This window comes from Galeopterus variegatus, unplaced genomic scaffold, assembly GCF_000696425.1.
Source record: "Galeopterus variegatus unplaced genomic scaffold, G_variegatus-3.0.2 Scaffold1340, whole genome shotgun sequence".
Lineage (NCBI taxonomy): Eukaryota > Metazoa > Chordata > Mammalia > Dermoptera > Cynocephalidae > Galeopterus > Galeopterus variegatus.
In genome coordinates, this window is record NW_007727451.1 from 371,597 (window position 1) to 392,847 (window position 21,251).

At 38.4% G+C, this 21,251-nt stretch overlaps 1 protein-coding gene and 1 long non-coding RNA gene across 3 annotated transcripts; one reads left to right on the plus strand and one right to left on the minus strand.

Annotated features, from left to right (window-relative positions):
• Positions 1-1,953: 1,953 nt before the first annotated feature.
• Positions 1,954-15,920, minus strand: CCNL1 (cyclin L1). Of its 2 annotated transcripts, XM_008576373.1 has the most exons (11): positions 15,006-15,920; positions 14,656-14,730; positions 13,924-14,033; positions 7,374-7,494; positions 6,522-6,586; positions 4,643-4,742; positions 4,422-4,526; positions 4,185-4,326; positions 3,836-3,947; positions 3,636-3,734; positions 1,954-2,831 (listed from the first exon to the last, which is right to left on the minus strand). In XM_008576373.1, the coding sequence occupies exons 1-11, from the start codon at positions 15,303-15,305 to the stop codon at positions 2,483-2,485; spliced, it is 1,578 nt and encodes a 525-aa protein (XP_008574595.1). In that variant the 5' UTR covers positions 15,306-15,920; the 3' UTR covers positions 1,954-2,482. The 2 variants fall into 2 exon arrangements, with proteins under 2 accessions (XP_008574595.1, XP_008574596.1); XM_008576374.1 differs by lacking the exons at positions 1,954-2,831; positions 3,636-3,734; positions 3,836-3,947; positions 4,185-4,326; positions 4,422-4,526 and adding an exon at positions 6,271-6,284 and having other exon boundaries at positions 4,660-4,742; positions 15,006-15,502.
• On the plus strand, positions 15,457-17,921 carry LOC103593404. Its single transcript, XR_550749.1, has 2 exons — positions 15,457-15,540; positions 17,742-17,921. It is a non-coding gene; the product is annotated as an uncharacterized LOC103593404 (long non-coding RNA).
• The last annotated feature ends 3,330 nt before the right edge of the window (positions 17,922-21,251 follow it).

Consider the following 21,251-nt stretch of genomic DNA (forward strand, 5'->3'; position numbering starts at 1 on the left):
GGTTCAAGACTCCCACAATGAACGCTGCTCCCTTCCAATTTTCACGTGGGGTAAGTTTTCCTTTCCTTATCAAACTACATATACATTCTCAATTTCTCCAGTTAACCTAAGCCCCTTTGACATGCCTATGCTTTTAACTTCATTTTTAAAAATCTGGTCTTTTAAAAAAACTTTTTCTTCATAATTAATGTATTATATAGCTCATGTTAAGAAATGGTTCTTAGGGCAAATGAATATTTGCTGTTATGAAATTGTCTTGCTTTTGTAAACTTTCATGGAAACTAAATTTTTAAATGAGAAAGGCTTTTGATGCAGATTGTGATATTAACTGATGGTTAACACTGACAATACTTGAAGCTGTTAATGCAAAACTTAGAACTTCATTTAAGAGGTAATCATTTTTATGTTCACTGTTTTAAAATGGGAAGGTGAAGAATTCCACTGGTCTTTTGGGCTTAAGATAACAATTGTAAAGAATGACTAATATTCCATAACATGACAGGACTTGTATTAAACATTGGGATCATTAGGACAAATACTAAACTTATTTGTATGGCTGTGGTATGGCAACAAAGATATGAGAGAATATACCACGAGAGAGAACATCGATACAAGGTTGTTGAGGTACAAGCACCAATGGATTAAGAATTGGGAACTCAGTGAATACCTGGTGAATAAGGCAGCAATTTAGTGAGTTATACAGCTGGGTCTCCAGTTATATCAAACCTGAATCTGATTAAGTCTCGAGATTTACTAGATTATAAGAAATACAAGGGACAAAAAAATGTGTTCAATGACAGTGCAGAGTTACAATGAGCAAACCCATAATATGGAAAATTCCTCAGGATGTGACCAAATTTATTCAAATTATAAGTAAAAAAGATGGAGAAATCTGTGATTAAAGTTAATGCAAAACAGATGGACCCTGTTTGACCAAACCAATCATAAAAACAAATGATGAGAGATAGTAAGAAAAACCTGGTCACTAACTGGGTAGTAAGGCATTACTGTTAACTTTTATAAAGGTATTGTGGTTGTTTTTAAAGTCCTTATCTATCGTATCGAAACACTTGGGGATGAAGTCATTTGTGCAAGATTTTCTTCCAAAGAATAAAAGTGTGAAGTGAACTGGTACAGATCAAACAAGGTTGCCTGACCATGAATTATTTTTGGAGGTGAGAGACAGGTATTCTACTCCTTTGGAATCCTCTTTAAAAGCTGTAATTATTTTTTTTAATAAAACATTCTTAGTGGCGGTATATCTTCCTCTCCTTGTGGATGTATGATTTCTGAAACAGCAGCAAATCATGGAGCCAAATCTAGTGGACAAGGTAAGTAATCAAAGTGGGTAAAAGAAACTTAATGGAAAACTTAGTGTAACTAAAATAATGAAACATTTTGGTTTTAGATAAGAGTTCTAGTTTTTTTCATCAAAACTTTTTTTTGTGGTCAGATTTTACTGACCCAGTGAGGCCCAGGAGTCTCATCTTATTACCAAATTCTCCTAGCCTAAATAAAAATCTTATTATTAAATGTTTAATTTACACAGAAGTATCGAAGCTCAAGAAATGGGTCTTACATACTGTCTTAAAAGTTTTGGTTTGTTCAAAAGGGAGGGCTGGCCAGTTAGCTCAGGTGATTAGAGTACAATGCTATATAACACAAAGGTCAAGGGTTTAGATCCTCAATACCAGCCAGCTGCCAAACTAAAAGAAAAAGGAGCTAGCTTTAGAAATAGAACTTGAAACTGACTTTAAATTACCTTATGGTACCATTCAAGTACAAAGTAGGTTTTGAGTTTCATGTTACATTGTTGGGCCACTCCCATTTTTTCCATATATACAGTGAACACTGTTAAAATAGCTCACAGTGCAGGTTAAGAATTGCATTTTAATAACCTCAAACTACATCTAATGGAGGGAAGAATAGGTTTGTCAGAAAATCAGTAAGCCATTTTACTATTAAAATTTTGCTTTTTAATAATTTATTTAAATAAGATATTTGAAGAAGTAGTTTAGAAAAACAAGATTTGTATTTTATTTCCTTGTAAAAATCTTTACACATGCAGACAAACCAGTGTTAAGAAAGTATTCACCATCATTTAAACAAATAACCACTTAAATAGAACAGTGTCTGCAATTTTATCTGTATAAAAATAAGATACATTTTTACAGAATTCACGCTCCAGTTCTTATAGCAATAAACAATACACAACTATAATAAAGTACAATTGAACCTGACCATGGTTTTCAATTAGATACTGCTAGGGCATTTTAATGTGCAAAAAAAAAAAAAAAAAGAAAAAGAAAAAATAACATAGTTCTTTTCCAAAAGAAAATGTCCTCAGTGTTTCTAGAGACCTAGAGGGTTTTAAGAAATCAAATCCTAATCAGTTTGCTCTTAATGTTTTGATTATGAGTCCATACATCATACTGTAGATAGGCAAAATCAGGAACTGATGCAGGCTCAAAGGAAGAAAAAGTCAGCGCCTGTGCCTGCTATGTCCTGAGCGACTGCCACCATGGTGCTTGCCTTTATGGGACCTCTCAAAGGAGCGAGATCTTTCACGTCTGTCCCTATGATGTCCCCTTTCATGCCTGTGTTTCTTGGCCGCATCTGAGTGATCCCGAGACTTGCTCTGAGATCGAGAACGAGATTTTTTCCTTTTATGACCATGTCTGTTTGAACTTTTTAAATCATCTCTGGTATGCTTGACCTTAAGGTGAGGAGAACCATGATTATGATGTCTTCGAGGACTTTCACTGTGACTGCGGGACCTGCTTCTTGATCTCGAGCTGTATGTTCCAGATCGACTCCGCCTATTATTATAACTTAGATAATAAAAATTTGAGGTTTAGATTCAGTTTCTATGGGCAACAGATTACTTTGATGGTTGCTCTAACAGGTCCAAAAAAAACCCTATCAGTTGTATTGATGACAAGTCAGAACTGAAGACGTTCTAAATCTTACTACCCCTCACATTCTACACACTTGAGCTTATAACATATCTGACAAATCTTAAATAAATGTATTTTATGTCCATATTCCAAGAGAGGAGTAATTAGCAATTTTTACAAAATGTCCTAGAGCTATGCTTTTTATTATCTTCCACATGCTCAAAGGAGCCACAAGGGGCCAGCAATCTAATTACAAAGCTAACTAGGGAAGATCCTTTGGCCATGGTTAATTTGATTATTAATAAGGGGTTAATGAAACATTCACTGCCTACCAAAATTGAATTGAAAGACATTTTCACATTATAAACAGGATATTATTGACCTTCTTAGCATTTGTGGGCAGCCCCTACTCTTCTCCACAAAACACAGGAGAAAACAGAACAAATAGCAATGCCTTTAAGATACACCTCCACTGGGTTTGGCCAGTTAGCTCAGAGTGTGTGGTGCTGATAAAAACCAAGGTCCAGCTTTCTATACCTGTATTGGCCAGACACGCACGCAAACACACACAATTACCACCACAAAAACAACGCATATCCATACTCATTTCTTGTAATTTGCCTCATGTTAAAAGCCTAATTCTAGCCCAACTTGGAAAACAGTCTATGTTCAATTTAAAAAAATAAGAGAGCAGTAACTCCAAATCAGGCTGTTCTCCCTAAGAAAACATTTACTTACTGTCTTCTTGGAGTATGAGATCTAGAACGTGATCGTGTTCTTGACCTTGATCGACTTGCGCTTCTGCTATTTCTACTTCTCTTGCTGTCTTTTCTTACACTTCAAAAAACACAACATTTCAGTTACAAATTTAGTGTGTTATAAAGTAAATAAGTAACAAAAGACTCCTCATACCAGTTTTCTAACTCAAGCATGCTCACCCATTGTAAGGGCTTTTGGAAGCCTGTTGTCTATCCTCAGGTTCTTTTTTGACTGTCTTCACATTAATGGAGATTGGTGACTTTTCTTCAGCTTTTACCTCTCTTGGTGATGCTTTTAAAGACACAAAATAACATGTTAACTACTGGATTTAACAGAGGGCCAAAAGTTATTTCTAAATGTAAATCAAAGCACCATGCTTCCAAGCATCTCTTTACTTGACTGTCATGAAGGAAAACAGTAACAACTTCTTAACATCATTGTTTCTGCGTAACTGTTAAATGCTAAAGCTTTCTAATAATGACATACTTTCAGTGTCCTCAAGTTATTTCAATTCTGAATACATCTTACATGGTTTAGAGGCTGGAGAAAATCCACCGAGGGTTGAAAGGGCTGGAGTTCCATCAGGATTCAATCCCTTTGCTTTTAATTTGGCTTCCTGTAAGGCTACTTTTCTTTTTTCCACTTCTTTTTCTAGCAACTCATAGTTTGGCTGTTGAAGGAAAATGAAGTTAGTATTTCCCCTTTCTAGCAGTTCAGGTTCTTAGCACTGAGAATATGAGAACAAATTAAGTAAACAGAAATTACCTTTTTTCTGGTATAAAGCCTAAGTGTTTCTATGCAGATTTCCTGGATCTCCTCTTCTGTAGTACCAAAAAGAAGAAACCAATGGGGACGAGTAGGCAATGGAATCTAAACCACAAAAAAAGTATGGTTTATATTAAATGTGCTGGTTTTACTGGAACCACTGATATTTCTTGTTATTTACTGTACAAAACAAAACAGGCTATATATATATATACACCCACCTGAAGCGCTCTAGCTGCAAGGTAGATGCAAGCACACGCTATAGTCTCTGGTTGAAATCGAACAAAAACATTGGTTCGAAGACTGTCATTCATATAATTCCTGAAAAATATTCCAACTATAAGCTTTGTATGGAAACAAATGAGTTTTTCTGAAGCTTATATAAATTTGGAGACTCAATCTACTTTATTCTTTTTTCTTCTCTTATTCATATTTACATTCTCATATCCTAGCATATAACAATTCTTAACTCCAAAAAAAAAAAAAATTAGTGAGGTAAGAATTTAACAATAGGACCATTCTTCAGTTTGTCTATATATGACCACAGCCCACCTTAATAATTCCACATTATAATCTAATTGGAAATTACTCAAGTTCCTTTAAAAATATATTTCTATAAAAAGCAATGCTTTTAAAGTCAATTTTGATATAAATAGTTTCAGAAATGATAAACCACTCCAACAATACTTCAAGCCATTAATTATTGACCATCTCTCCTTTATCCACAATGAAAAGCAGTGTCAACCAAGTTCTTTCAAAAACTCAAATTACTGTGATGGGGTTAAAAAGGCATTTTCAGTGAACACCTGCTAAGTTACACTTATACTAAGAAAACTAAGGTACTTCAGAAAATCTAGGTAAGGGAATAAAGAGCAATAAATATACAGAATGGCCTTGTTTACATACCTTTTTTGTGACTAGGTATAAAATAAAACGAAACTATTTCAATTAGTAGATTGCTGGACTTTTATTAGTGAATCCTCCCCACAATATTCCTAAACTATTAAAGAAATTTTTACAAGTTGTTAAAAAGGTTAAGCTAAAATTAAATTGACTATTTCTTAAAAATCCTTACCCATGAAAACAGCTAAAATCCATTTTATAGAACACATTTAAAAAGTCATGCATTTTATGAAACCAACGAGACTTTTCTAATATTTACTAATATTTACTGAGCCCAAAAGAATGCAGCTGTCATAAAAAGAACATCTTGCTGGAAAAGTCCAGAACATAAAAATTATTTCACTTAAGTCCTGCACATCCTCAACAGTGTTGTGAAACAGTAGTTGTGGCTCAGCCACAAACTCCTCGTTTGACCTTTATAATAAGCCAACACTCCAAATCACATATGTGCATGTTTATAAGTACAAGATCTAAAGCATTTAAATATTAACATCTCTTTCAAAAATGAAGTACTTCTTACTTCTATTACTGCCTACAATGTAGCCCAGCAGCTATAAATTAACCCATTTTAAGCTGCAAGCTGTAGTTTCCTTTGGTAGAATTCATGCTATACAGACTAAAAATAGAAATCTAGTCAAATTCCTAATTTAAAAAACCATTTAATTCATAATGGCTGGACAATACATCTATCAAAAATGAACTACTCATTTTGATAGTTACAGGAATACATTAAACACATAGGCATGTTGAATAGTTACTTCTAGAAGCAAATATACAAATCCTTTTGACACCCCGACAGAACTAGAAGATGCTGCCAGATGGATATGGACCACTTCAGTGAATCTCGGATGAGAGCTTGCACTGGATTGGCTGGAGAGCAGGGCAGCCAATCAGGCCATCCTGAGGTCATGGGCTGAAGTGCAGAGGGCAGAGTTCTATGACTTACCATCATGGACTACCCTTTAATTAAAGAGTAGAAAAAAGAACAAAGTTAAATTGAGTCCTCCATTAAAAGTAATTAGTCAAGCCAAGAAAACAGGAAGCAGAAATAAGCATTATTTACCTTTTGGTTAAAAAATAAAAAACAAAAAACCCCAAAACAAAGTAATCTCATTATTTTGGAAAGAGAAAATGAAACTTACTTTATTTCTGCTTCTGTTTTCCTGGCTAAGAAAAAAATGTAAAAAAGCAACTTACCAGGCAGTTTGAACCAGGGTTTGATTACGTTCACATTCTAAGACTTGTAAATACATAACAATGATCTGAAGGACAAGGGAAAAAAACTCAATTTAGCATATTGGTGGTTTTGTCAGAAGTACAGAGTTCAATGAATAAACTGAAATTGTTAGTTCCAAGTTCTAAGTCTTCTATAAACTGCATAGACAATACAGGCCAACATAAAATGTATGTGAGATTCAATGTGGGTTATTATGTTACTAGATTTTATAAAAATTATGTTTAGAAGTATGTCCCAAAATTATACAGAAGAAAGTGGTAGTTAATTCAATTAAAAAGAATACTATGTGATGGGCACTGTGTTGAGATTATTTCATCTAACTTCCCAACATACATTTCTATCCCAGATAGTACTGACCGGAGCACCCACTCCAGCAACCACTGTGCATTACTTATGTTAATATGAAAGCCAAGAGATGCTGGGAGAAGCCCAGGAACTTTCAATGGTAGTAACCATGCTTTCAACATTTCATTATGTGAAAGGAAGTGTGACAGATACTTTTGCAGCTACATATTATTTATTCCTTGGAATGAGGTATTTCATCATCTGTTTCTAGGTGGGAAAACTGGGATATATAACCACAAGGCAAAAAGAACTCATCTATGACCACACAGGTCACACGGGTTAGAGTGAAGATTTGAACCTACATCCTTTTGACTCCCATTTTACAGACAAATCTCAACATCCAAAAGAATGCTTTCTAAAACCAAGGTTAACTCTCAGATATAAACATAATACAAATTCATGTGGAATAAAATTTTAAGAAAAGCACTAATACTTACGAATGTTAACTTCTGTACTCTACAACTCACCTTATGGGGATGCTTGACATGAACACAAAATCCCAACTCCTTTAGCACCCTCCTCTCTGCCTTGATAACTTGATTTTTGGTGTTAATGTAGTTCTGATCAAGGATCAGGGGGCTTGGAGTCCTATAGTTTGTAAGAAATAAAATCAAAACTGTTTTGCACATCCAAAAAATTTTATTTTTGGCATCTCCATTTTCCCTTCCAACCAACTATTGGCAACAGAAACCAGCTTTTTAAACTCCTGCAAACGAGTCAAAGCATTAATCTTGTGCTGTCCAAGTTATGCTAATTAAATACATACATCTAGACTAAGTTCCTAAAGGAACTAACAACTCTAATGAAAAAAAGCTCACTCTAATGCTCCTGGATTTATCCTTGTCAATTTTTTCATTCCAATTATATTTTGGAATTATATTATATTTACTAACATTAGTGATAACGTGACTTATTATCACATTAAAAACCTCATTAGTCTCCACAGAAACTTTCCACTGACAAAACATGCTCCCAAAGAGATTTACAATATTATAAAGTCCCACTGAAATTATGATTTTTACTCATTCTATAAAATAATCAATTCTTGGCTGGTTTATGGCCAAAATAAAAATTAGGGGGAAAAAAACAGTGGGTAGCTAATCCAGATTCCCATAAAGTGGCAATATGTGCTAAGAACCTGTCTGTTAAAAAAAAAAAAAAAAAAAAATCTGAAAACTAAAGATTCAGCTCAATTACCAAAGAAAATACATTTTTTTTTTTTGTCTTTTTTCGTGACCGGTAAGGGGATCACAACCCTCAGTGTCACGCCCGTACCACGACCGGCAACGGGATTGCAACCCTCGGTGTTGCGCCCACACCGCGCCCAACCAGTGAGCGGACCGGTCTCTATATGGGATCCGAACCCTTGGCGGGAGCGCCAACGTGCTCCCAAGTGCCGCACTCTACCGAGTGCGCCACCGGGCCGGCCCCAAAGAAAATACATTTTAAAAGTCAGATTCAAAATTCAAAGTGACCTGAGGACCAGGCCTAAATCTGGTCAGAGTTTAGTCATTAGGCAATATATGCTTTAGTATGCAATGCAAAAGAGAACGAAGACCACAGTGAGGAAACCACAAAACATTCAAGGTCTCTGTGCCATACTAAATTATAACTTCAATAGTATCTACTATACAGAAGGCTGTATGTTAGTGGTTCAATGTTTTGAAAATATCACACTGAAATGTCGTCCCCAAGTGTTTTCTTTTTTATATAGGAGAAATACCTATCATTTACAGTTTAAGAGAATGTCTCTATGCATTACAATCCAAAACCAGTTTCTTCCTGACAAGTTTTTAATTAGTCAGAAAATGTTAAGGAATTGGACTTTCATTTTATGAGTCTTTGAAATTTATCCATGTCCTTTGATACATTCTTAGATCCAACCAAAAAGCACATTTTTATTAAGACACTGATTATATGGTAAGTATATGGGTAGAAGATGTAAATATTTTCCCCCATATTCAACTCATTTTCAACCAAAAGATTCAAGAGTTTTTATTCCTAGGAAGAACACATTTATTTTTAAGAGAGTCATTCTGAATGCACACCAGATACACAAAAATGTAATCTATTTTTAAAAAAATCTATTTAAATACATCCACTTGAAGATTAAGAAACAACTGGAATGAGCTACATGATCCATCCCTATGGTGACTTGTTAAGAGTAAAAAATCTGCTATCATATACTTTCCTTATTTTCTTCCATTTCAATTTTCAATAAAAACTGGAGTGCTAGGGCCGGCCCGTGGCTCACTTGGGAGAGTGTGGTGCTGATAACACCAAGGCCACGGGTTCAGATCCCTATAGAGGGATGGCTGGTTGCTCACTTGAGAGAGCGTGGTGCTAACACCACCAAGTCAAGGGTTAAGATCCCCTTACTGGTCATCTTTAAAAAAACAAAAAACAAAACTGGAGTGCTTACTAGGCTATTTCTAAATAATCTACATGATTTTTATAAAATTAAACAAAAGTTGGCAAAGCTGACAAGATTAAAAATAGCTGTTAAATTAACAGTGCCAAAAAATGGCCTTCACTCATTTCAATTCCCATTACAGCTATAAAAGGTGTGAGGAATGAGGCCACCAATTGGGGGATGAGCTACTTTCTAAAATTAAAATATAATGTCCATTTTATCAGGACAGTAAGCTACAAATTACTCTTTGGAAAAAAAAAATTAAAATTAACTCAAATGAGAGTAACCAATATATATATCACATACTGCAAAGATGTTAAGGTTTATGATTTTCCAAGTTTTATCATTATTACACAAAATTTGGGAAAAAGTCAAATCTACCTGAGAGTCTTTAACTGATGACTAGTTGGTTATCTGGTGGCTCTCCTTCAATCGGCATTAGGAGATAAAATAGCTCCAGCATTACAGCTACAAACCACTTTAACTCTCAAACCCCTGCAATCCGGACATTTAACTGTACCATTAGAATTCCTATAAAAATATAGTTTTATGGGCCGGCCCGTGGCTCATCCTTCAATCGGCATTAGGAGATAAAATAGCTCCAGCATTACAGCTACAAACCACTTTAACTCTCAAACCCCTGCAATCCGGGCATTTAACTGTACCATTAGAATTCCTATAAAAATATAGTTTTATGGGCCGGCCCGTGGCTCACTCGGGAGAGTATGGTGCTGATAACACCAAGGCCACGGGTTCAGATCCTATATAGGGATGGCCGGTTTAGCTCACTGGCTGAGCGTGGTGCAGACAACACCAAGCCAATGGGTGAGATCCCCTTACCGGTCATTTTGTAAAAAAAAAAAAAATATATATATATATATAAAGTTTTATGAAAGCACAATTCTCATTATTCTCCTTTTACATTTCAGAGTTACCTCTACCTCTAAGAAAACATGCTTTTATTTTAAGAGATGCCTTCAGATAGTGATAAAATTTGTTTTTGCAACTAACAAGCTAGGCACTTGTTTGAATCACGGCTACTATCTAGTCCCAATCAGGCTTAATCACTAAGTAATTTTGCTTAACCAAATTATTTTCCATCTACTCTGCCACAATCTTTATTTTTTGTGTCAAAATCCTAAGACATCAAAATAGATTACCTGCAGTTTTTGAAATTAATTTTCTGGGTATATAATCTCATACCTTTGTTTTGTTCAGAACTGGTTTTACCTCACAAGTCAAGGAAGGCTCAATGAACATGTAATTTACAACTACCTTACAGAGATGATTTTGTATCAAACAGAAAAATGTGTCTCCACAAATCAGCAGTAAGCAAAGGTTCAGGAAAAGGATTTAAGCAAGTGCTTTACTTAAAGTATCAATTAGTACTTTCTGTGGCAACAAGCACAGTAACTTTAATCAAGGCTTGCTAAAATGTCCTCCCCAATCAGTTTAACTTTCCTTGCCAACAAAAACGTTGAAGCAGCAGCAAAAAAAGAAGAGAAGCCTTCTTCTATTTGTTGAAATACAAATAATTTTAATTATCAACACACAAACTACCTTCCTTTAAGTTTCTTTTGTCAGATTTTTCTGATTAATTTATATGAAAACAATTTTCAAATTTCAGGAAATTAAGGTTTTTGATCCTTTGAGGTTTATTATCTGGTCTCTGAAAATGGCTATTTTCCTTTTTAGCATTAGTAATGTAATAAGAAATAGAACTCAACAAAAAGTTAGGATCAGGAGGTCCAAACATGGTTAGTCTCACTCATGTATTACTAACACTGACAAACTGTGGAACTAGTTCTTCAAGAGACTACACCTAATACCAGATGGTAGTTTACAAAGAAGCAGATTACTACTCAATATACTGAAATTTGTAATGCCTACTTCAAACCAAATAGGAACATTCTTTCATTAAGTGTTCAAACTGAAGGCCTCATTTAGAACCACAGGAATAAACTGCAGAAGGTTGCTGGATTAAATAACAACATCACTTAATAATCTTCCAAATCTCATTGACATTGTAAATACTACACCATATTCACCAATAACAGTAGTTAAAACCAATCTTTGAAAATGTAATTGTCTTCTTTAAAACAAGCCTTAGAATATAAATATGGGCTCCTTAAACTACAAAACAAAAAACAAAACCCACACCCTTAATTTACTGGGAATATGCTACATCTAAATTCCATTTGGAAACTACTGCTATGAAAAAGCAATCTTCCCTTTAAATTCAGCCATTTATTCTGAACTTAAGAGTATTTCCAAACTACAAAAAATTGAAAAGATATAGGTCAAATAATCCAGGATGGGCACTAAGCATTGGTATTCTTTTAAAAGCTCCTCTGGTTATTCTAATGTATAACCAGGACTGAAAAAATGGCCTAAAGGCTACATAAATGATGTCTCCTTTAACTATCAAGGTCACACTACAATTTAAAGTCATGCATAAACTGGATTAAAACAAATAGCATCATTAAGACAAATTGACATGCTTTACCTAAAGTATACTACTACTGCTAATACTTTCTAATGACATTAACCTATGCCAAAAAACAAACAATAAAAACCTAAGCTATAGTTGTAATAACTTGGACAGCAAAGACAAAAGCTTTTAACAAGGAACAGGAGTTTTTCTAAATGGTTCACCAGTGGCCAACCTGTTAGTCCCCGATTCCAGTGACCTATTCTCAGAGCACTGGCTTCTCCTTGGGGATTTTCGATACTTCACTCACTGTTGCCATGACGACAGCTTCATCTCTATGTACCACTCCACATCACCCAGGCTTTGGTAAATGTAGCTGGTCGCTGTATAGTCGGTTGCAAGGGAAAAAAGAGTTGAAGTTAATAACATATACAAGTTACCTGTTTGAGTAAACTTGTAATATGCATAGAAACACTTTTACATCCTGCTTTTAAAAAAAGGCTTCCATGCAACTAACTCCTTTTAAATTTCATGCTATAATCAACCGGACTTCTCTTAAGATTGAAACAAAATCAATTTCTCTGTAATCATGATCAAAAAAAGCACTGTTACATCAGACACAGCAGTCAGGTAGGATTATTTTATATCAGACACAGCAGTCAGGTAGGATTATTTTAATTTCTAAGATTTTTAAGAGTTAAAAAGGCATGACAGGAAGAAAACTCTTAGGCTCACAGGAAAATTTCAAAAGATAATCATATGTGGTTACATAATAGTTGGCTCAATGGTTCAAAGAATCCTATCAGAAAATTATTTCCTTCAAGCAAAGTCCTTTCAGTAAGGATAAAGAGCTCTGTATTAGAATCATTTGGTTTTAAACACCCTGAAGAATCAGCCAAATATCTAAATACAAATTTAAGCTCAGACCACACTAAATAGCACTTCTGTAAGCTTTCCAATTCCCAGAGATTCCTCATGAAGAAACTAAAGAATATTTTTAAATAATAAATTACTCTATCCTTGGACAGTTAGAGTGAATGAGAATAGATGTGGAAGAAAAAGTATGTAAGAAAACTGAAAAATGCTGTGAGAAGTATCTGGATAGCAATGTTTCAGACTTTTTGGCTAGGCTAATCATTTTAAAGTTACTTTATCATTTGTTTGTCTGAATAGCTCCATTACTGCCAACTTACAGATTCAACCAATAAGGACTACTTATGTTAGACACCAACTTAGCACTAACCAACGCCCAACCCACAAAACAATTTATAATCCTTTTATAACTAATTTCCTTTTGAACTCAACACAAGTTTGTCTAACATCACCACAATTCCTTAAAAGATGAACACAAGAACTAATCTACACCAAGAACATCCTTTCTGCAGGATGTACTAGAAATCACCTGTAGATGCAGAAAATCCTGAAAAACTTTTTGGTACTGCCTCAGAGGTGCACGTAAGGTTAATCATGGTATCGCAACACCTGTAAGATACTACACTTTGATCTCTGCATATTCCTACAAATTTGAGTAAATGGGCCTTATCTAAATGCAACCCAATCAATCTTAAGTTATTTTTCTAACCCACTCACTAAGACTGTATCTGACCAAAACAAAATACCTGTTTAATCCCTTTGACTTCAACTTCAAACTTTATCCTGAAGTCCTTTCACATCCGGTATTATTCGATATATCGTAGTTCAATGTTGAGAAGTATTCTAACAAAAGCCAACCTCAATTGATAAAGAATTAACTGGGACTTCGAGTAGAAAAACAATCTACACAGAACTTGCCACAATATTAACTTGAACTACAGTGTTTAAACTTCCACCCTTCAGTCTTCCACAGGGAAGGGGAAAAATAACTTACAGAATACACTCACACTTGAGCCCAACGTACTCTTGTTTAATCTTAAGCCACAGGACTGGTTTCACAGCAGTGTTAGCATTGTCCGTAAATGCAACTGCCTCTACAAACTTTAGGTAGCTGGTTAATTATGCTTTTTAAAAAAATTAATTTAAATATCAGTGTGTTCCTATATGGATTTTAACACCTAAATTAAAATTAGTTTTCTTCTGCATTGTATTGACTTGAGAGGAAACATGTTTTGACTCGATGACTGATGCAGGGTACACCAGTACCAAGAAATGCTATGTTCAATAATGCCAATCTTACCTTTTTCCTCTTAACTGGCGTAGATGATGGAATACATTAATCACATCTCTTATCCTTCTAGGTGCTTCTTCGATTTTTGATGCAAGATTAATACAAGCCATGGCAACAATCTGAAATTACCCACGAAGCCACAAAAATAACCATTAGATTACTGAACTGTAAAGTTAAGAAAAAGCGTCCTGCGTCGCCCCCACCCAAGGTCTAACGAACTCATTTTGATGAACAAACTTTAGAACGCAATTGGGACAATCTTTGATAAAATAAAATTCAACCTGCCATTTCTAAACCACAGGCTTACCCGCTATGCTAGTACTATACTCTATTACTCAACCCTTCTTTAATTTTGGATCCAGAATCAAGCTCAGTCTCACGGAACTTCTGCATTTGGCTGAAAATTCTAAGTCTTGATAAAAAGGCACCTGGACTCAAGATCCATTTTCTAGATCGGGAAACATTCTAAAGGTTGCCACTTCCCGGCGAAGAAGAACTAGGTACAAAGGGCCTACACTAACCACTCCCTTTCTGGAAAAGCTGACTGCTGACACACTCAAGATCCATTTTCTAGATCGGGAAACACATTCTAAAGGTTGCCACTTCCCGGCGAAGGAGAACTAGGTACAAAGGGCCTACACTAACCACTCCCTTTCTGGAAAAGCTGACTGCTGACACTGCCCCCCTCCTTCCCGTTTCCGGATGAAGAAATCGCTTTGCCCCCTCCTCCGCTGTGCTTACCTCGAAACTGTGTTTGACGAAAGATTTGGAGTAGAAAAAACGATGAAACAACACCTGCCCGGTTGCCATCGCCACCTGCAGACAAGAGAGAAGAACGGAAGCGCAGGGGTCAGGCGGGCCCGCAACCAGGCGCCGCCGCCATTTTGTGCCGCCGCTCGCTTCCCCTCCCCCTCCCGCAGCCGCGCACAGCCCGCGGCCGGGTCCTCCCTCCGCCTCCGCGCCCCCCGTCCAGGCACGCCCCGGCTCCCGCTGGGGGCCGAGCAGGAGAGCCCGCGGGAGCGGTCCCCACCCTGCCGGGACGCGGTGGGGAGGCGAGGCGCGTCCGGCCGGCCCGGGGCCGGAGCACTGACCTGCGGCAGCCGGGGGAGAATGCCGGCGGCCTGGATGAGCTCGCAGCCCAGGATACGCAGGTCTGTTTCACTGGGCAGGTCGAGCCCGTCCTGCATGGACGGGGTGGGTGACAGCCTCTCCTCCGGAATCAATGAGTGGTCGATGGTGAGCGAAACTTCCGAGTACAGGCGGTCGCCGATCAGGATCCCTCCCGTCGTGGTCGTCGTGGTCGTCGTCCCGGAGCTGGAGCCACCCGCGCTTGGGGCGGCCGATGAGGCGGCGGCGGCAGCGGTCGCTGTCGGGTGAGGCCCGGACGCCATAATCTCAGCGAGCTGCACGCAAACCCGACGCAGCCGGAACCCGGACCGAGACTAACCAGCGTTCTCGGCGCGACGGATATTCCCGTGACCGCCGGGTTCTGGGCCGCTTCACGCGGCGTGCGCTTCCGCCCTGACGTCACTACGTCCCCCGGCGCGCGCCAACTAGTCCCTGCAGGCCGCGTCCCCTCCCCCGGCGCCTCCGGCCGCCGGCGCGGGGAGTGCCGCGTGCTACCCGGTACGCTGGGGTCGACCTCACGGTCTCTGCGCCTGGGGTCCCGAGTGGTCCAGGGTGCCAAAGGGTCCAAGCCGCCTCGTTTGTAATATATTTAGCCACAGAAATAATCAGGGAGCTTTACAAGATACTTTATCCCCAAGATAGAGTTGAGCGGTTTTCTAATTTTCCTGAAACCTGCGTCCCTCTCCTCCTTCTGTGGCCTCCTAACTTGTCGCTTTAGCGCGGCGCAGGTTTGGCAGGTCGGGTCGACCCTCACCTGCATTGGCGGGTGGAAATGGTAACTCTGGTGTGCTGTATGGACGAATTTGTAGTTTAAAGTGGCAAGGAATCTGGAGAGGGCTGCCCGTCAGTATTTTTAGAGGGCAGGACTGTGAACCGTAGTGGTCCCCCAAAACTGCTCTCCGAGGGGCAAGTGGTTCCCAGTGGTGTGGAAGTAAGGCGAAGGCATACTAACGACTGGGAGGGCGGCTGCTTTGTGCTTGGGAAACTCGTGCTCCGCCAGTGACAGCGCCACAGCTCTCGGTAACCTGGAAAATCCCTGGTTTCCAAAAATAGGCTTAGTCTTTACAGAGGTCATTTGATTATGCCGGGGAGTCCGTGTACTCATATGTGGTTACCGCAGTTAGGCCGAATGCGAGATAATAATCTCATGGGGTTTTTGTCCTCAGTGATATTAGCAATTCCCAAATATTTTTTTTTCAAATTTGAAATGAAAACATACTGATCTGAAACTACTACAGACAATCTAGAGTTGGAAGGAATGGAGTACATCTCAGTTTACTCCAATCATTTTATTCCGCGCGTGAACCTCTGAGAGGTCCTCATCCGGGGATTAGAAACATTACCTTTCTATTACATAGCTGCGGTGTTTTTTGTTTTGGGTTGGTTTTTTTTTTAAGGCTTAATTTGCTTAATTATGAAAAGTGTATTGAAACTTGAATCTGTAGAGCAGTGGGAATTTGAATACATTTCAATGAATGTCAGTGATGTCACCAAAGCAAAACATTTTCAAATGCCTCATTTTAAAAAAAGCGTTATATCAGCCATACTTAGTAAATCCTCTATGTCAATGGTTATGAATGTAGGCTGCGCATTAGTATCTCCTGAGGAGCTTTTAAAACAGGATGCCTGAGCCTTACCTGCAAAGTTTGATGTAATTGATTTGGGGTGGGCCCAGCCAGCGGATTCTCATTGGAAAATTTTGCCCATTCTCCAATGATTGGAATGTCCAGCCAAAAGAATGTAATTCTTACTAAAGCATTTAACCTTTCTGGATGTCACTTCCTTCACCTTTCTGAGTAGGCTGCTTCCAGTAATCTTCCCTCCCCAAAATTCAGGAGAGATTTAAAATATAACTTTTAAGGTATCCTGTTTCGGGCCGGCTCGTGGCTCACTCGGGAGAGTGCGGTGCTGATAACACCAAGGCCCCGGGTTCGGATCCCATATAGGGTGGCCGGTCAGCTCACTGGGTGAGCGTGGTGCTGACAACACCAAGTCAAGGGTAAAGATCCCCTTTCCTCCGGTCATCTTTAAAAAAAAAAAAAAGTATCCTGTTTCTTTAAAAGCTGATATGGCAGTTTCCTGGTTTTGATTATCTATGGTTGTGTAAGATACTATCATTGGGGAAAGTTGGGGAATGGCACAGGAGAACTCTGCTATTTTTGCAACTTCTTCATTTCAAAATAAAAAGTAAAAGACAAAAACTCTAATTGATTATATACTTAATTGAAGTCACCACCTATATATGTAATGACTTGTGAGTAATACAACTTATTTTTAAGACTATTTCTTTTTTTTTAAAGATGACCGGTAAGGGGATCTTAACCTTTGACTTGGTGTTGCCAGCACCATGCTCACCCAGTGAGCTAACCAGCCATCCCTATATGGGATCCGAACCCATGGCCTTGGAGTTATCAGCACCACACTCTCCCGAGTGAGCCATGGGCCAGTCCTAAGACTATTTCTTAATGGCATATTTCTCCTCTTTAGAGAGTCTTCCACCATGCCTCTCCAATAAGCTGACTTTGTGATGTCTTGATGTATTTTATAATATATTTTTACCCTCTAGGTTCATGATTAACCCAAAGAAAAGGTTCACAGGCTTAGGAGAGAGAAGTCCTGGGCCCGGGGTGGGGTGTGTGTGTGAGAGGGAGTGTTGTTATTCAGTAGTGTACATCTCTACTTCTGTTATCTTTACCCAGGGTACCTCCCTGCTCAGTACTTCCTGTATCTGGCCATCATTTGCAGAAGAGCAGAACCACTCAGAATAATCCCTCAACGTTGTGCCTATTTTCCACTCCTTCCTACTATGTCCAGAAGATATGATTGTTTTCACTGTTTCTCCCTTCACTTTCAATAAAAGTGGAGTGGGTGGATCAACATTTTATGTATTTGCATAGCATTAACTCAAACTGTGATGTTACTTTTACTTTTATTATTTTTTTAATCCATGACTAATCAAGGATGAGGAGAGTAGGGCTAGTGGCTCCACTCCACAAGGTTGTCTAAGGATGGGGGTGTAAAGTAAGGCAAATCATAACTAAAGCCAAAATGTTTCGTTATTTTAGTTCTTATTTTAATTATACTAAGTTTCCATTTATATTGTCAGCTAGGGCTCAGACCCTTCAAACCCATTGTACAGACTGGATCCCCAGACCCCTCACATGCAGGTCCATGCTAGGCAATTGAGAAAGATTCTGGGAGCTGTTGGCAGATGACATGAGCTCAGTCCTCAGCAGTAGCAGCAGCTTACGGGTCCGATAGCTTATAAGTCTGGCAGCTTACAGGTCCAGTGGTGGTGGTGGCCTTGAGGAGGGTCTCAGGGGCACTAGCAGCAACAGCCTCCAGCAGCAGTAATGGCCTCCCCATGGGCCACTCCCCGCCACACCCCGGGAGGGGGCATCTGGGGAGGTGGGAGGCCGTAGCACCTGGATCAAAGCCACTCATCCTTTATACTTAGGTCCATAACCCAGGACACCTGGGTGCCCATACACAATTACATTAAATAGTAACAAGGAACACCTGAGTATATTTACAGCACATGCTCAGCAAGATTCTGAACATCTAAGGGGCCCTGACCATTTTCCTATATTTTCCCAACAGGCGGTTAAAAAGAAAATTATTGGGCTGGCCGGTTAGCTGAGGTGGGTTCAGATCCCCATCTGGCCAGCCACCTCCCTCCCCCCCCAAAAAAAAGAAAGAAAAATATATTATGACTCTGTTCTATCCTTTTCAGTGTGAAATTCTCCCAAAAATCATAGTTTGGAAAAATTGTTTTGTTTCAAAGTTATTTTGAGAAGAGTTGTTTTTACATGTACCTGCTTCCAAGACATTAACATTAAAATATGGAAAAACTAAGTGTGTATTTTAAGCTACCAAGCTTGTTGTAATTTGTTACAGCAGCCCTAGAGAACATACAGTGACCTTAGGTCCTGCAAATAACGATAAACTTCAGTAGTATTTTTATCTCATTAGCAATGTAAAATCAGATAAGCCATATTAACCACATTTTTTATGCTGTCAGATGTAGGCTACCAGCCTTAAGCCAGGGAAAGCTTTGTAATGAACGATAAAAGCTTGTCTGTCTTAGTTTTCCTGACTCAAAGTGAGACGGCCAGTGAGAATCATAGGTGGAAAGAGGTGTAGGGGAGAGAAGACTCTCTGCCTTCTGAAGTTTCGATAATCGAGTCTATGAAATAAACTGACAATAGGTCAACAGGAGAAAAACCATTTTTTATTTTTTCCTTTTTGTCTTTTTTCGTGTCCGGCAACGGATCGCAACCCTCAGTGTCGCACCCATACCGGACCGGGACCGGCAACGGGATCGCAACCCTCGGCGTCACACCCGCACCTTGCTCAGCCAGTGAGCGGGAACCGGTCTGTATGTGGGATCCGAACCCTTGGCGGGAGCGCCGCCGCACTCCCAAGCGGCGCACCGTAGCAGTGCGCCACCGGGCCGGCCCAGAGAAAAACCATTTTTAATTATATGCGTATACACGGGAGTCCCACAAAATATGAGACTCAAAAAAGGATCAGTTGATTAAAACTTATATAGCAACCTGAGCTACATAAAGGAATACGAGCCTGGGGCTATGGGGGAGGGTGACTATACAAGTTATAGGAGGATAAGGGAAGGAAATGCATGGCGTTCAAAGATTGTCTTTGTAAGCAGATAAAAAGTCTCAGGTAATAAAAGTTGTCCTGGAGCATCCCTCAGAAGAGTAGTCTGTGACAAAGTCTGTCTGGGCATGGTATCTCATCTTTCCTGGTTGATGAGATTCCCAGGGAGGGGACTGATGACAATTATATTTCTTATGTCTTTAGTCAGATAAAGGAACTTCAGAGAAAGATCCTTCCTATGATTTGTGGGAGAAAAGGGGGAAAGAGACAAGAGTGCAGGGGAAGGCCAAAGAGACCTTGGTTCTCCTTTAGTTCCACACACTGACCATGCCAAAGCGCCATGCTTTGGGTTATCATTTTTTGAGCCCCCACAGAAGAAATACATAGAATGTATATACCTCCACTAGGGGAAGTATCCCATCACTTAATAGCTATGTGACTTTAGACAAATTACTTAATTTGCTTAAATTATGTAGACCATTATTTTAAGTTTTCTCACCAATAAGATGATATTAATAACATCTACCACAAAAGATTGTGGTCAGGTAAAGTGGTTATAGATTTGTTTATTCATTTTCTGGTCCTTGGGAATGCAAACTACCCACCCGGTGTTGTCCAGTAGTTAATGTCTGTTCTGTCCCAGGGACTTTTAGTATATCAGCTGTGAAGCATTTTGTTCATTCATTATCATTAATGTCTTATTTATTGACTGACAACTAAATACCAGGCTCTATTCTAGGGTTGGGGATATGGTGATAGACAGGAAACATTCTACCTTCAAGGAGTTTGCAGATAATACATAGATTTGAAAAGTGATAAATTTGGCAAATGCTTTGTAAAAAAGAAGTTGGAAGGATCTCTGAGATATTAAGTGAACTAAAGGAAGTTCCAGCACACTATGTGTAGTGTGATACCTTTTGTATGAAATTAACAATATGTATATATTATATAGAGATATATCTATCTAGAAGGATAGATATGCTGTTACTTCATGGGAAGGCAATGAGCTAATTTTGGTGAAAAACAGGAATACACTAGGAGGCAAGGAGGCTTTCATGTTTTACTTTGTATAGTTCTGTATTGCAGTGCTTCTCAAACTATAATGAAGGAATAATTCTTGCAACCTGGTATGGAATGATACTTTTATAAAATCCAATAAAGATGAATTGCTAGTAAAATCAATTTTTAAAAAACATTGAAAATGCAAGCTTGAATTGTTTATCATTAGATTCAACGGATAAAGTTATTCTGTCAACTTGCCATAAACGTTTCTGAACATTTACTCTCAATTTCTGCATGTATCTCATTGAGGACTGGTAACAGTTCAGAGTTAGGTGCTGGTCCACTCTTTGAGTGGCTTATTTTTTGATTTTTTTTTTTTAAACCCTGAACATATATGACTTGTATAATTGCAATTAATTGCTTTGGAAAAAAATTCCCATTCAGTCTGATAATAATAGAAATACGTACAAACACAGAAATGGTTCAGAGGACGGAATAATTTTATGGGCAAGCAAAGAAGGTGACAAAAAGGAGGCAATTTGTGATCTAAGTCTTAAAGACTATATACATAGGCATTTATCAGAAGGATA